This window comes from Nicotiana sylvestris, chromosome 10, assembly GCF_000393655.2.
Source record: "Nicotiana sylvestris chromosome 10, ASM39365v2, whole genome shotgun sequence".
Lineage (NCBI taxonomy): Eukaryota > Viridiplantae > Streptophyta > Magnoliopsida > Solanales > Solanaceae > Nicotiana > Nicotiana sylvestris.
Genome location: NC_091066.1, coordinates 118,348,020 through 118,362,421, shown reverse-complemented (window position 1 = coordinate 118,362,421; position 14,402 = coordinate 118,348,020). Strand labels below are relative to the sequence as shown.

The following is a 14,402-nucleotide window of genomic DNA, read 5'->3' as shown; positions in this document are numbered from 1 at the left end:
GATAGTAGTAAAATACCCCTGAGGATCCAAACAGTTCGGTACAAGGCCCCAAGCATGGCATTCAACCCAAGTTAACAGATTCATTTCTAAAACACATAGATATCATATAGAGTTTATCAAAATATGCAACTCTACGATTGCCACGGGACGGACCAAGTCACAATCCCTACGGGTGCACGCCCACACACCGTCATCTAGCATGTGCGTTACCTCAATTATTAAAACAGTACGAAAGTCCAGAGTTTCATACCCTCAGGTCTAGATTTACAATCGTTACTTACCTCAAACCGAGAAAAAATCTACTTCGTGATGTCCTTACCTCTCGATCCAGCCTCCAAATGCTCCGAATCTGACCAAAATCAGTATATTATCATTAGTACACGCTAAAGGAACAAAGCCCATGCAAAAATTACCAAATTAACTCAAAAATCCCGAAATTGGTCAAACCCGACCCCCAGGCCCACCTCTCAAAATTCAATAAAAATTATATCATTAGGATCCTCATCCTCCCACGAGTCTATAAATACCAAGATCACCAAAATCGGACCTCAAATGGCCCCTCAAATCCCTAATTTTAACTCTCCAATTTCAAGCCCTAATCTCCCAATTTCTTCTCTAATTTTCCCATAAATTGCATGATTAAACAATGAAATAATAACCATAAACACAAGATACAAACCCAATTAGCTTACCTCTCTGAATACACTTGATTCGCTCTTGAAATGGCATCTTGGAGCTCCAATATCGGCCAAAAATGGTGGAAGAATGACTAAAATTCGGGAAGTGATGCTTATATAGTTTTTGCCCAGGTATTCCGCATCTGCGGCTCCTTTTCTCACTTCTGCGGACCGCTTATGTGGTCAAACCAACCGCACCTGCAGTGTGCACTTAAAGGCCCCAGGTTCGCATCTGCGCCCCGGGCACCGCACCTGTAGTCCCACATATGCGCTCAATATACCGCACCTGCGGTTCTTCTTTTGATGGAAACCTCCGCATCTGCGGTCTCCTCCACGCACTTGCGACCTCGCACCTGCGGTTCCCAATCCGCAGGTGCGGAAATGACAAAAGCAACAGCTAAAGCTGCTCAATTTCAAGTCCAATCTTTCCAACAACCGTCCAAATTCATCCCGAGTCCCCCGGGACCTCAACCAAAAATATGAACCAGTCATATACCACTATTCAAACTTATTCCAACCTTCAGAAAATACAAAACAACATCAAAACACCAAATCACCCTCGGATTCAAGCTTATGGATTTCAAAACTTCCGAATTCCGCAACCGATCCAAAAAACCTATCAAACCTCATCCAAATGACCTAACATTTTGCACACACGTCACAAATGACACAACAGACCTACTCCAATTTTCAGAATTCCATTCCGACCATGATATCAAGATTTCCATTGTCGACCGAAAAATGCCAAATTTTCAATTTCGCTAATTCAAGCCTAAATCTACCACGGACCTCCAAATTACATTCCGAACACTCTCCGAAATCCAAAATCACCTAACGAAGCTATCTGAACCATCAAAATTCACATCTGATAATTTCTACACATAAGTCAACATCCAATTGACTTTTCCAACTTAAGCTTCCAAATAAGAGACTAAGTGTCTCATTTCACTCCATGACCATTCCGAACACAGAACAACCAACACGATATGACGGAATACAGCTGAACAACACATAAAGAAGTATAAATGGGGAGAAAGGGACTGTAACTTATGAAACGATCGGCCGGGTCGTTACATCCTCCCCCTCTTAAAACAAATGTAAATCCTCTAACGAGTCAAGAAACATAATTGAAGCCTCAAATAGGTGAGGATATCTGTTCTGCATCTCCCACTCGGTCTCCCAGGTAGCCTCCTCTACGAGCAGACCTCTGCGCCACAATTTCACTGAAGCTATATCCTTTAATCTCAGCTTTCGAACCTGACGCTCCACAATAGCCACTGGCTCCACATCATAAGTCAAATCACCATCTAACTGAACCGTGCTGAAATCCAAAACATGAGATGGATTGCTAATATACTTCCGGAGCATAGAAACATGAAATACCGGATGCACACTCGATAGGCTAGGTGGCAAATCTAGCTCATAAGCCACCTCCCCAATCCTCCGAAGCACCTCAAAAGGCCCAATGAACCGAGAACTCAATTTACCCTTCTTCCCGAATCTCATGACACCCTTCATGGGTGAAACCTTCAGTAGAACCTTCTCCCCAACCATGTAAGACACATCACGAACCTTCCTATCAGCATAACTATTTTGTCTTGACTGCACTGTACGAAGCCGATCATGAATCACTCTCACCTTTTGCAAAGCATCCTGTACCAAGTCTATCCCCAAAAGCCTAGCCTCGCCCGGCTCAAACCATCCTATTGAAGATCTACATCGTCTCCCATATAAAGCCTCATATGGAGCCATCCGAATACTCGACTGATAACTGTTGTTATATGAAAACTCCACAAGAGGTAGAAGCTGATCCCATGACCATCCACAATCAATGACACAAGCGCGCAACATGTCCTCCAATATCTGAATAGTGCGCTCGAACTGCCCGTCCGTCTTTGGGTGAAAGGTTGTGCTCAACTCAACCTGAGTACCCAACTCTCTCTGCACGACCCTCTAAAACTACAAAGTGAACTGGGTACCTCTGTGTGAAATGATGGAAACTGGAACCCCATGCAGGAGAATAATCTCTCGAATATAAATCTCAGCTAACCGCTCCGAAGAATAGGTAGTACACATAGGAATGAAGTGTGTGGACTTGTTAGCCGATCCACAGTCACCCAAATAGCATCGAACTTCCTCAAAGTCCGTGGGAGCCCAACTACAAAATCCAAGGGTATCCGCTCCCACTTCCACTCTGGAATATCTAACCGCTGAAGCAAGCCACCCGGTTTCTAATGCTCATTTTTCACCTGCTGACAATTAAGACACCGAGCTAAAAATATCACTATAGCTTTCTTCATTCTTCTCCACCAGTAGTGCCATCTCAAATCCTGATACATCTTCGCGGCACCCAGATGGATAAAATACTGCGAGCTATGGGCCTCCTCTAGAATCAACTCCCGAAGCCCATCCACATTAGGCATACATACCTGGCCCTGCATCCTCAATACTAAGTCATCACCAATAGTCACATCTCTGGCATCGTCGTGCTTAACTTTGTCCTTGAGGACAAGCAAATGAGGATCATCATACTGGCGCTCTCTAATGCGATCATACAAGAAAGACCGAGAAACCACACAAGCTAAGGCCCGACTGGGCTCTGAAATATCCAACCTCACGAACCGATTGGCCAATGCCTGAACATCAACTGCAAGAGGTCTCTCCCTAACAGGAATATAAACAAAACTGCCCATACTCATCGCCTTCCTACTGAAGGCATCGCCCACTACATTGGTCTTTCTCGGATGGTACAAGATAGTGATATCATAATACTTTAGCAGCTCCAACCATCTCCGCTGCCTCAAATTGATATCCTTCTGCTTGAACTAGTGGTGGAGGTTACGATGATCAGTAAACACATCACAAGACATACCATAGAGATAATGCCTCCAAATATTCAATGCGTGAACTATGGCAGCCAACTCCAAATCATGAACATGGTAGTTCTTCTCATGGGGATTCAACTGACGAGAAGCAAAAAACAATCACTCTACCCTCTTGCATCAACACACACCCAATACCAACTCTAAATGTATCACAATATACTATATATGAACCTGAAGCTGATGGTAAAACTAACACTGGAGCTGTGTTCAAGGCAGTCTTGAGCTTCTGAAAGCTCGACTCACACTCATCCGACCACCTAAATAGAGCACCCTTCTGAGTCAATTTGGTTAGGGGTGATGCAATAGATGAAAATCCCTGAACAAACCGACAGTAATAACCCGCCAAACCAAGAAAGCTGCTAATCTCTATGGCTGAGGACGGTCTGGGCCAACTTTGAACTTCCTCTATCGTCTTTGGATCAACCTGAATACCCTCAGTGGACACCACATGCCGCAAGAAAGCCACTAAACTGAGCCAGAACTCATACTTGGAGAACTTTACATAAAGCTTCTCCTCCCTCAACCGCTGCAACACAACTCTTAAATGCTCAGAGTGCTCCTCATGACTACACGAGTACACTAGAATATCATCAATGAAAACAATCACAAATGAGTCGAGATAAGGCTGAAACACGTTGTTCATCAAATGCATGAACGCTTCTGGGACATTGATCATCCCAAAAGACGTCACAAGGAACTCATAATTATCATATCGTGTCCTAAAAGTCGTCTTAAGAATATCTAAGTCCCTGATCTTAAGCTGGTGATACCTTGACCGAAGATCAATCTTGGAGAACACTCTCGCTCCCTGAAGCTGGTCAAATAAATCATCAATTTGAGGCAAAGGATACTTATTCTAGATTGTGACTTTGTTCAACTGCCTATAATCAATGCACATCCTCATCATGCCATCCTTATTTTTCACAAATAGAACAGGCGCACCCAAGGCGACATACTAGGCCGAATAAACCCCTTATCTAGGAGTTCCTGAAATTGCTCCTTCAACTCCTTCAACTTCGCTAGTGCCATACGATATGGTGGAATAGAAATGGGCTGAGCGCCCGGCACCAAATCAATACCAAAGTCAATATCCCTGTCCGATGGCATGCCCGACAGGTCTGCAGGAAACACATCGGGAAAATCCCTCACTACTTGAACAAAATCGATACTAGGAGTCTCTACAATGACGTCCCTCGCAAAAGCTAAGTATGAAAGAAAACCTTTCCCAACCATCCGCTCGGCCTTCAGAAATGAAATCGCCCTACTAGGAATAAAATCAGTCAAACCTCGCCACTCAATCTGTGGCACACCAGGCATAGCCAACATTACTGTCTTAGCATGACAGTCCAAAATAGCACGACATGGAGATAGCCAATACATGCCTAATATCACATCAAAATCCACCATACAATGTAACAAAAGGTCCACTCGGGTCTCCAGACCCCCAATACTCACCACACACGACCAATATACGCGGTCCACAACAATAGTATCACCCACTGGAGTAGATACACGAACATATGAAATAAGAGACTCACGGGGCGTATCTAAATAACGAGCAAAATATGATGACACATAGGAAAAAGTGGAACCAGGATCAAATAACACAGATGCATCTCTATGGCAAACTGAGACAATACCTGTAATCACGACATCTTAAGCAATAGCATCTGGTCTAGTTGGGAGTGCATAGAAATGGGCCTGACCACCACCGGATCGCCTTCCCCTCTGGGGAGAACCCTAGCTGACTGACCCCTACCCCTAGCTGACTGACCCCTACCCCTAGCTGACTTGGCAGGTGGTGACGTAATTGGAGCTGAAGTCGAGGGCTGACTCCTCTGCTAAGATGGACCCCCAAGAAGATGAAGACACTGTCTCCTCATATGCCCAAACTCTGCATACTCATAATAACTTCCTGGTGCGGGGGACGAGGATTGAAGGGAACCCCTAGCACCGGGATTACTAGCATAAGAAACTATTATAGAAGAGCCTTGAACTGATGGAGCATGGGACAAACTCTGGCTGGAAGGGCATGAAGTAATGAATGGCCCTGATGAGAACTGTGAGAACCATGGACCGATGATGCCCCACCATGAACTATGTGAGCTGACTGAGCATGTATGAATTGATGGCCTCTATTGTGCTGAAACTAGCCTCTAGAAGGAGCACTACCAAAGCTAACGGATCCCCGAGACCTCTTGGCATCCCTCTCATCTCACTCTTGGCGATGAACTGACTCAATCTCTCGAGCAATATCAACAACCTGCTCAAAATTAGCACCTGACACCCTCTCTCTGGTCATGAGGATCCGAAGTTGATATGTGAGGCCATCCAAGAACCTCCTGATCCTCTCTCTATCCATGGGAACCAACCAAATAGCATGATGAGCTAGCTCTGAAAATCTCATCTCATATTGTATCACAATCATATCATCCTGATGCAACTGCTCGAACTGCCTGTGCAGCTCCTCTCTGCGAGACTGTAGCACATACTTCTCAGAAAAGAGAGCAGAGAACTGCTGCCAGGTAAGGGACGCTGCATCCACAAGCCTACGCCTCTCATAAGCCTCCCACCATGTAAAAACAACTCCTGAAAACTGGAATGTAGTGAAAGAGACCCCGCTGGTCTCCAAAATACTTGCGTTCCGAAGCATCCTTTCCCTGGGCATCCTCGCCCTCTGCACCACTGAAAGTCGGAGCCTTAAGTCTACCAAACCACTCTAATCGACGCTGCTCGTCATCACGCATAACTGGTACTACATAATCCTGAGCAGGCGCAATCGGCTGGGCTAGAGGTACCCTCGGTGTTTGAAGTCCCTACACAACCTGCTCAGGTGTGCAAGCGGTGGGAGTCTGGGTGCCTCCCGCAGCCTGAGAAGTAGTTGTAGCCGTAGTAACTGAGACCGCCTGAGCTAGGCCTGTGCACACTAATAGAATCTAGGCTAGGACCTCTTGAAGGTCTGGAATAACAATCGGCATAGCCGGTGCCTGAGCTGGTCCTGCTGGAGCGTTCGCAACTGGGACCTGATCGTGAACTTTGGCGGCTGGTGTAGACATGTCATTTTTGACCCTCATCGAAATTTCATACTTTTTAGCGTAATATATTTAGTTTAGGTTTAATATTGTTATTTTAAATAGTTTTGACTCTTTTACTTTATTCTATCACAAAAAAAATACAAAAAAAATATATTTCATCTTTAGTTTAAAGATAATTAGTATATTTATATTTATAGTATTTTAATTTCACTATGGCTTTAGCTTCTTCTTCCTACTTTTTACTTTATTATAACATTTGAAAATACAAAAAATAGTTTCACTTTTAGTATTTAGTTTTATATTAGTTTATTTTAATTAAGAGTGATTTTACACTTTATAGATACATTGTATTATTTGGTCTTCTTAGCCTAAGTTCAAACCCAAAAGACATGGTCCAACTCAATTACCCTTAGCTCATTCTTCCCAACTCATTAGCCCACTTAAGTGCAAGATTTAATCCTAGCCATTTATTTCCTTCTAATCCAATGGCCATCATCCCTTCCCACCTCCATATAAAATACCCAATTATAGAAACTCTACCCTAAGATTCCAATTCCTAGACCTAGACAACAAAAACACGACAACCACTTTCTTGAAAGGAAAGGATGGAACAAAAATCATTCAATCTCCAATTTCCTAAATCCTAAAAGGAGAGATATAACAGCTAACACACGGACAACACAAAATAGAGAAGTCTCCTTTGAAACCCATGGTTCACAATCAATTTGTTCCGGTAAGCATATGTCAGATTTATTTTGTTGTACTCTATGCTGTTATATCAACCTTTTTGGATCTGGCATATCCAAAAATATTATTTAATTGAGGTTTTAAAATTGCGTTAATATTTTACCAGTTTGCTAACAGTGCTTTGTTAAAAGAAGTGCTATTACTAGTTAAAGGTTTCTTCCTATCCTTGTTTTTGAAAGAAAAGTTTGAACCTCATAGATCTGTAGTTACTTTCTAAATAATCTTTGATCATTTGTGAGCAATTAAGAGGAAATGTAAAGTCGAGATGAAATTTTAGCTTTTTTTTGGGTTAAGCTTATAAACAAGAGTTTATGCCGTGTCTGCATAACAACTCACAATGTTCTCCACCTCATTTTTTTGGTGAATTATAAATCCCGAACTTTCAATAGAATCATGTAGTGCTGGCTTATTTGGGGATTGAAGTTCTGGGAGCTGTTGGCACAACCACTGACTGCTCAAAGGGGCATCTTATTTTGGTAATTTTTTAAGGGTTGTAGCAAATTAGCTGAAGTTTCTTGATTCATCAGATTTTTGGTGAAAAGTCATAGTTTTGGCTGTTGGTTAAATCAAGAATACAAATTTTTACTTGTGTTTGCTTCAGAAATGGTTAAAGAAAGGTTCTTAAGATAATGTTTTTCTTAGTTGGGTTGTTTTCTTTCTACCCATCAAGAAGGGTAAAAGTTTATTTTTAAGTTTGAGGATATATAGAAATTAGGGATTTTGCTGGTACACCTGGTACTTTGACTGAGCTATTTTTGAGGACGACTCAGTGCTTCTTTGCTGCTAGTTCAATTGCTTCAATGGTTACCTCTAAAAACTTCTTCAATGTTACTGCTTTTTGGTATTTTTTCCTTTCTTTTATCATTTCTGTATTTAATTTTGTTGTGTAATTTACTTGTATTGATGAACTAAATTCAAGGTTTTATATAGGTGAAACATATTATTTGAGAATATTGTTTAAAGGTTAGCACTGTTATTGCACTTTTAATGATGAAATGGGTCATGATGATGTTAAATGTGGTTTGAAGAAAATTGGGCCTAACAAGGTCGATCTGCAGACCCAAAGCTGATAATTAGCACACCACACATTTATCTTTAGCTTTGTCATGCAATTAAGGAAATAACTACTAAATAGTTTATGAATATCATAGTTTGGTTTAGGCGTGTAATTAAATCATCGTGACTACGGGTATGATTCCCGTGATGTAGTTGTGATACATAATTTTCAAATCCGGGGGTATATTTATGTGGCTCGGCCACAACAACTAATAATATTAATAATTTAAACATGTTGTAAATCGTGGGTACGGTTCCCGTGACACGATTCGCAATATGTACCAAACTAACAAGTGTACGACAATCGTAACTTGTTCCAGAATAATTTCATAAATAATTAAAAACAGTCAAAAGCTAAAAATGCACAATAGGTATAAAAAATGTAATTAATCAAATAATTAGGCCAATAATAATAGTTGAGCGACCGTGCTAAAATCATGGAACCCGGAAATGCCTAACACCTTCTCTCGGGTTAACAGAATTCCTTACCCGGATTTCTGTGTTTCGCGGACTGTAAAACATAGTCAAACTTTCCTAGATTCGGGATTCTAAACCGGTGACTTGGGACACCATAAATTATCCCAAGTGGAGACTCTGAATTTGAATATAAATAATCCTGATTCGGTTATTGTCACTTTAATTGGAAAAACTCCCTTATATACCCTTTCCGGGTAGAAAAAGGAGGTGTGACAACTCTGGCGAGACTGCTGGGGATGAGAACCCAGAATCTCTGGTTCAGGATTCAAGAATTCGAGGTTAGAATAATTGTTATATTTGGATTTTATTTATTAGCTAATTTTTATTACATGCTTGGGCCTAATGTGCTAAATGTTGCCTTTTACCGCTTTGATATTATTTGTACTATATATAAACTGCTACGAAAACCCTTATATTCTAATCTGCTGGAAAGTGCATGCTGGCGTGACTTCTTTTCTGTTAGTGTCATACCCTAATTTAAAATGAGGTTCGGACAAGTTACAAAGCCGGATGGCCTTTTGGTTCCCGGTACGTAGCCCTCCCCCCGGCTCGAGTTGTCCACTCGGGTAAGCCAGGTCTAGAACAATACACCCAGGATTTAAACCTAGAATAACATAGCCTTATGTCGGATCCCTAGTAGGATCGCTTGTTTGCATCATGTTTATTTCACCTTGGGGCCTCAACATAAGGTTAGGTCCGTCTAGGACAAGTGTACCCAAAAATAAAAGACCATCATGATGCATCGTATGTGCTACATGTTGTAGTCTTCAAGGGTAAAAGGGGTCATTTGGCGGACCAATGAGGGTTGAGGGTAAATAAGAAAGAAAGGAGGGTGAAGTATAAAAATGAAGCAAGTAGGGCCCATTTATATTTTTCTTTCACTTTTTTTCCAAGAAAAAGACAAAAAAAATCCAAAAAGATTTTGCTCTTTCCTATCATTTTCTAAAAAAAATAAAATAAAAAAAGAGGATAAAGAAAATCCAAAAAGATTTTACATGTTTCATCACTTTTCAAAACAAAAGACAAAAAATATATTTTCTCTAAATTAGTTGATTTGTTTAATTCTCGCCCGTATCAAATCTTTCCGGACTACGTTTACCTGATTCTCGTATTTTGAGGTGGGATATGTAGTGTAATGACCCGACCGATCATTTTGAGCTATAGCACGCCGTTCAGCAGTTTGAGACCATGAGTAGCTTCACTTCAGGTATTATGACTTGTGCGCATGGTCGGAATTGAATTATGGGAAGTTCAGAGTTGATTTGGAAAGAGAATTCTCATTTCGGAATCTTTAAGTTGAAAAAATTGACTAAGGTTGGATTTTTTGAGTAAACGACCTCAAAATCGGGATTCGAAGGTTCTAAAAGGTTCGTAGAATGATTTCAGACTTGGACGTATGTCCGGACTGGGTTTTGGAAGACCCGGGAACGTTTCAGTGCCTATTCTGGAAGTTAGCATTTTTGGAAGAATCTCATAAGTTTGGATTGAAGTGCATTTCAGGGTTATCAATGTCCATTTGAGATTTTTAGTCTGGGAATAGATCCGTATGGTGATTTTGGTATTGGGAGGGCGATCAGAAGTGAATTCGGAGGTCTGTAGGTCATTTTGGAGTCATTTGGCTAAAGATAGAAATTTGAAGGTTTTTGAGAAGTTTGACCGGAAGTGGACTTTTTGATATCGGGGTCAAAATCCAATTCCGGAAGTTGGAGTAGGTCCGTAATGTCAAATATGACTTGTGTGCCAAATTTGAGGTCAATCGAACGTGATTTGATAGGTTTCGTCATCGAATGTAGAAGTTTGAAACTCTAAAGTTCATTAAACTTTGATATGATTTGAGGCCTCGAGTAAGTTCGTAATGTGCTTTGGGACTGGTTGGTATGATTGGACGGGGTCCCTAGGGCCTCGTCTGGATTCTGGATGGTTAATAGATCAAATTTGGAGTTTAAAAAAGGGCTTCAGTAGCTAGTATCCGGTGTAACCACACCTGCAAGGTTTGGCCGTAGGTGCGGAGCTGCAGAAGCGGCTAGGAGGGACGCAGATGCAGTTCTGGACCAGAAGTGAAGAGATCGCAGATGCGGTCATGTAGCTACAGAAGCGGGACCGTACCTGCGGTGGTTGAAGCGCAGAAGTGGAAAGGGCAGCCAGGTGAGAAACCGCAGAAGCGGGTATTGGGTCGAACCTGCGGAACCGCAAAAGCAATCAAGTGACTGTAGGTGGGGAAATGCTGGAGGCAATGAGTTCCTTTAAATCGGTGGTTGGGTTCATTTCAACCCCATTTCTTCCATTGGAGCCAATTCTGGGGAGCTTCAAGTGGGGGTTTTCATCATCAACGGCAAGGTAAGTTAACCCCACCTATCTTGAGTTAAATACATTGATTATGTATGAATATTTGCATGTAAATTGGTAGAAATTTGGAGGTTTGACGAAAACCTAGAAAATTCGTATTCTTGGATTTTGACCATGATTTTAGGTATGAAATAATGAGAAAATCATATATTTGAGTTCGTGAGTTCATGGGTAAACTTTATCTTCGAAAAATTTCAGAATCCGGGCACGTGGGTCCGAGGGCAATTTTGTCAACTTTTCGATCGGGGTTAGGAATTGTTATAAATTGGATTGTAATGAGTAATTGAACATATATTAATGGATTTGCATAATTATTGGCTAGTTTTGGAGTATTGTGCATCGATTCGAGTCTTCGGAAGAGCGTGAAATGCCGGTTATGGATCTTCAGAGCGAGGTGAATCTCCTTTCTAATTTTGTAAGAGGGAATTGTCCCCATATGTGATATAATTGGTTATGTGCTCCTATTTGTGGGAGCTACGTATGCACGAGGTGACGGGAGTCCGTGTATAACTACTATTATGTGTAAGTCCGGGTAGTCTAGGACCTAAAAGCATGCTATACTTGGAATATCTATAATCTTGTTGGCAGTTGAATTGCTTAAATCCTATCGAATTGGTAAATGAATTTCAAAAAGGATTAAACTTTATTTTATAAAATTGTTAAAAGAGAATTGGCTTTTCTTTGGATAATTGTTCTCTGTTGACTTCTTGATTGACTGTCTATATGCGTTTAGCGTTTAATTTCGGAACGGGCCAAACGCCTCAGTAGATTAAATAGATGCATCTATGGTTCGCGTCATTCGACCCTCTGGCAGTGCACAATTTAAATATTGTTGGATCGGGCCGTATGACCTCGGCATGATATGTGCATGCTTGTATTGCTTGCTTGAGAATTTTAAATGTTGATAATTGCTCCTTCATGGCCAGAGATAAATTGATAAAGATAATGAAAAGTAAACTTTTGGAAATCCTTTATTATTTGAGAAGTTGTTTACCTGCTTTCTGGCTTTATGAGTTAAATTTTGCTTTATGAAATCCATGAATTCCTCATACTTTTTCTATATTATCATTGGACCATTAGTAAGTGTCGAAGTCGACCTCTCGTCTCTACTTCTTCGATATTAGACGGGATACTCATTGGGTACACATTGTTTTCGTACTCATACTACACTTGCTGTGCATTTTTGTTGCACAGGTTCAAGTGTGGCTAGTGGCTTAGTGGCATAATGACATGGTTGATACGGAGATGTAGGTGAGTTGCATTTATCGAGACGATCCGCAGCCAGCGGAGTCCTCTTCAGAGTATGTTACTGTATTTTTCATTTATGTCCACTTGTATTCCGGAAAGTTACTATATTTTATTGCGTTCTCTAATAAATTCTCATGCACTTGTGACACCGGATTCTGGGATGATTATGGCATATCTTATATTAACTTCTTAACATTCATATTTGATTTGAAACGATTATCTTTTACTGGTAAAATTGTAGGAAAAATCATAGTTTTCAAAATTATTTAAATAAGAATTTAATTAAGTATTTTGGTTGGCTTGCCTGACAGCGATGTCCGGCGCCATCATGCCCCTTAGTGAAATTTGGGTCATGACAACATGGTATCAGAGCACTAGGTTTCCTTAGGTCTCATGAGTCATGAGCAAGTCTAGTAGAGTCTCATGGATCGGTACAGAGATGTCTGTACTTATCTTCGAGAGGCTACACGACTGTTAGGAGCACCTCCCTACTTGATTCCCCATCGTGCGATTAGATTTCTTAAGGCTTATGGCTTGTTTCTTTCCTACTAAATCTTATGCAACGTGAAGCGCTTATTATAAATCGAGAATTGGGAAAATGTAATAGTACTACAGATGTGGTGCGGGATGTTCCCCCCTGCGTATTTGATCGAGCTATTGTCGTCGCCTTGCGGAAGGTCGTTCTGTCATTTCAGCTCAGTTTCAATATTACCTAAGGTTTTGAGATTTGGCATCAATTGTTATGATGATTCGTGCGTTGTTATCACACAATATTGGTGTAATGGTAGAGTGTTTGTCTATGCGTTGAAGTAGTGACTGACTTGGAAGGATGTTTACTCAATGCAAGATTCAGAGATTCAGAATTTTATTTCCCGTTGGAAGAGAGGCAATCGGGCTATAAATATTCAACTTTGGTTTGATGGAGTAACGAGACTTGGTATTTTCGAGCGTGGTGGAATTTTCATCTGTGACGTGGTATCGTCGTCCTCGATTGAATATGTTGAGTTTGCCGGTGTTATGGTTTTCTTCAATTCGCCTTTGGGGCAGGATATTGTGAAATAATAATGGAGAGGCAACTGTCAGAGATCACAATGTGTGATGGTTCAGGATTGAATCGGTATATCTAGTGTTGATGGCCCAAGAAAGATGACCTCGGGGAGATTTAAAGTTAGTAGCGGTTGGTGGGTTCAAGCGCTACGTAGGTGGAATTTATTTGAGGTAATAGCTGAGTAGCAACGGATGATGAAGGACATGTGGGGAGTGTCAGGCAGTGGTTAAAACATCTAGAAGTCCAGGTATAAGAAGCAAAGGTCGAGTAGTAGATTAAAGGGGTGAGTTCTGCCAAAGTGGGAGAGTGGCGGAGTTGCATATGGCCTTTGCGGTAGGATGACTATGCACCTTAAGGAGAGTTTGGAATGATTTGGGAATTTTAGAGATTGGTGATTGGGGCCTACGGATATAATTTGGAGCATGGGCTATTACGCAGCAGGAGATTTGATATAATAGAAGGGAGCTGCCTGAAATGAAGAAGGATACAACATACCTTTGAATTGGAAAGATGTTGCCGCACATTTAATTGATGTCCATGAGGGGTGAATGGACTTGTGCAGCTAGAGAGTGAGCTCAGACTCAAGATGGGTTATTGATGTCGTAGTGATTGTACCCCGTGCAACAGCGTTGGAAGATGTCGGAAAGTGATTTCAATAGGTGGGTTATTCCCTGTGAGAAGGTTAGCGATCGTTTGGTTGGCAAAGCTTCTGCAGAAGATTTTACTGGCCATTCCGGTAAGAGGTCGAATATGTGAATGTTGACGGAAATTTAGAGTGTTCATGAAATACTAACGAAATGATCTCGAGGAATTTGGCGGTGGATTGCGCAAGGTTATGTCAATGAGAGATAAAGAATCTTGGCGGGTTCTGGAGTTGTGTAAT

General features: G+C 41.3%; 1 protein-coding gene across 8 annotated transcripts in view; it reads left to right on the top strand.

Annotated features, from left to right (window-relative positions):
• LOC104212226 (protein DETOXIFICATION 31-like) overlaps positions 1-14,402 on the top strand; it is a 43,147-nt gene that overhangs the window by 23,480 nt on the left and 5,265 nt on the right. For 3 of the 8 annotated variants that reach the window (XR_011402990.1, XR_011402991.1, XR_011402989.1), the window contains exon 5: positions 12,418-12,524. The exons of 1 other annotated variant lie outside the window; for it this stretch is intronic. Coding sequence is in view for 3 of the 7 variants with exons in the window: in XM_070160346.1 (XP_070016447.1) it covers positions 12,418-12,433 (16 nt within the window). In the remaining 4 variants the exon portion in view is untranslated. Of the gene's footprint in view, positions 1-12,417; positions 12,688-14,402 lie in introns of those variants that run through there. 4 more of the 8 variants (XR_011402992.1, XM_070160346.1, XM_070160345.1 and 1 more) reach the window with 2 other exon arrangements.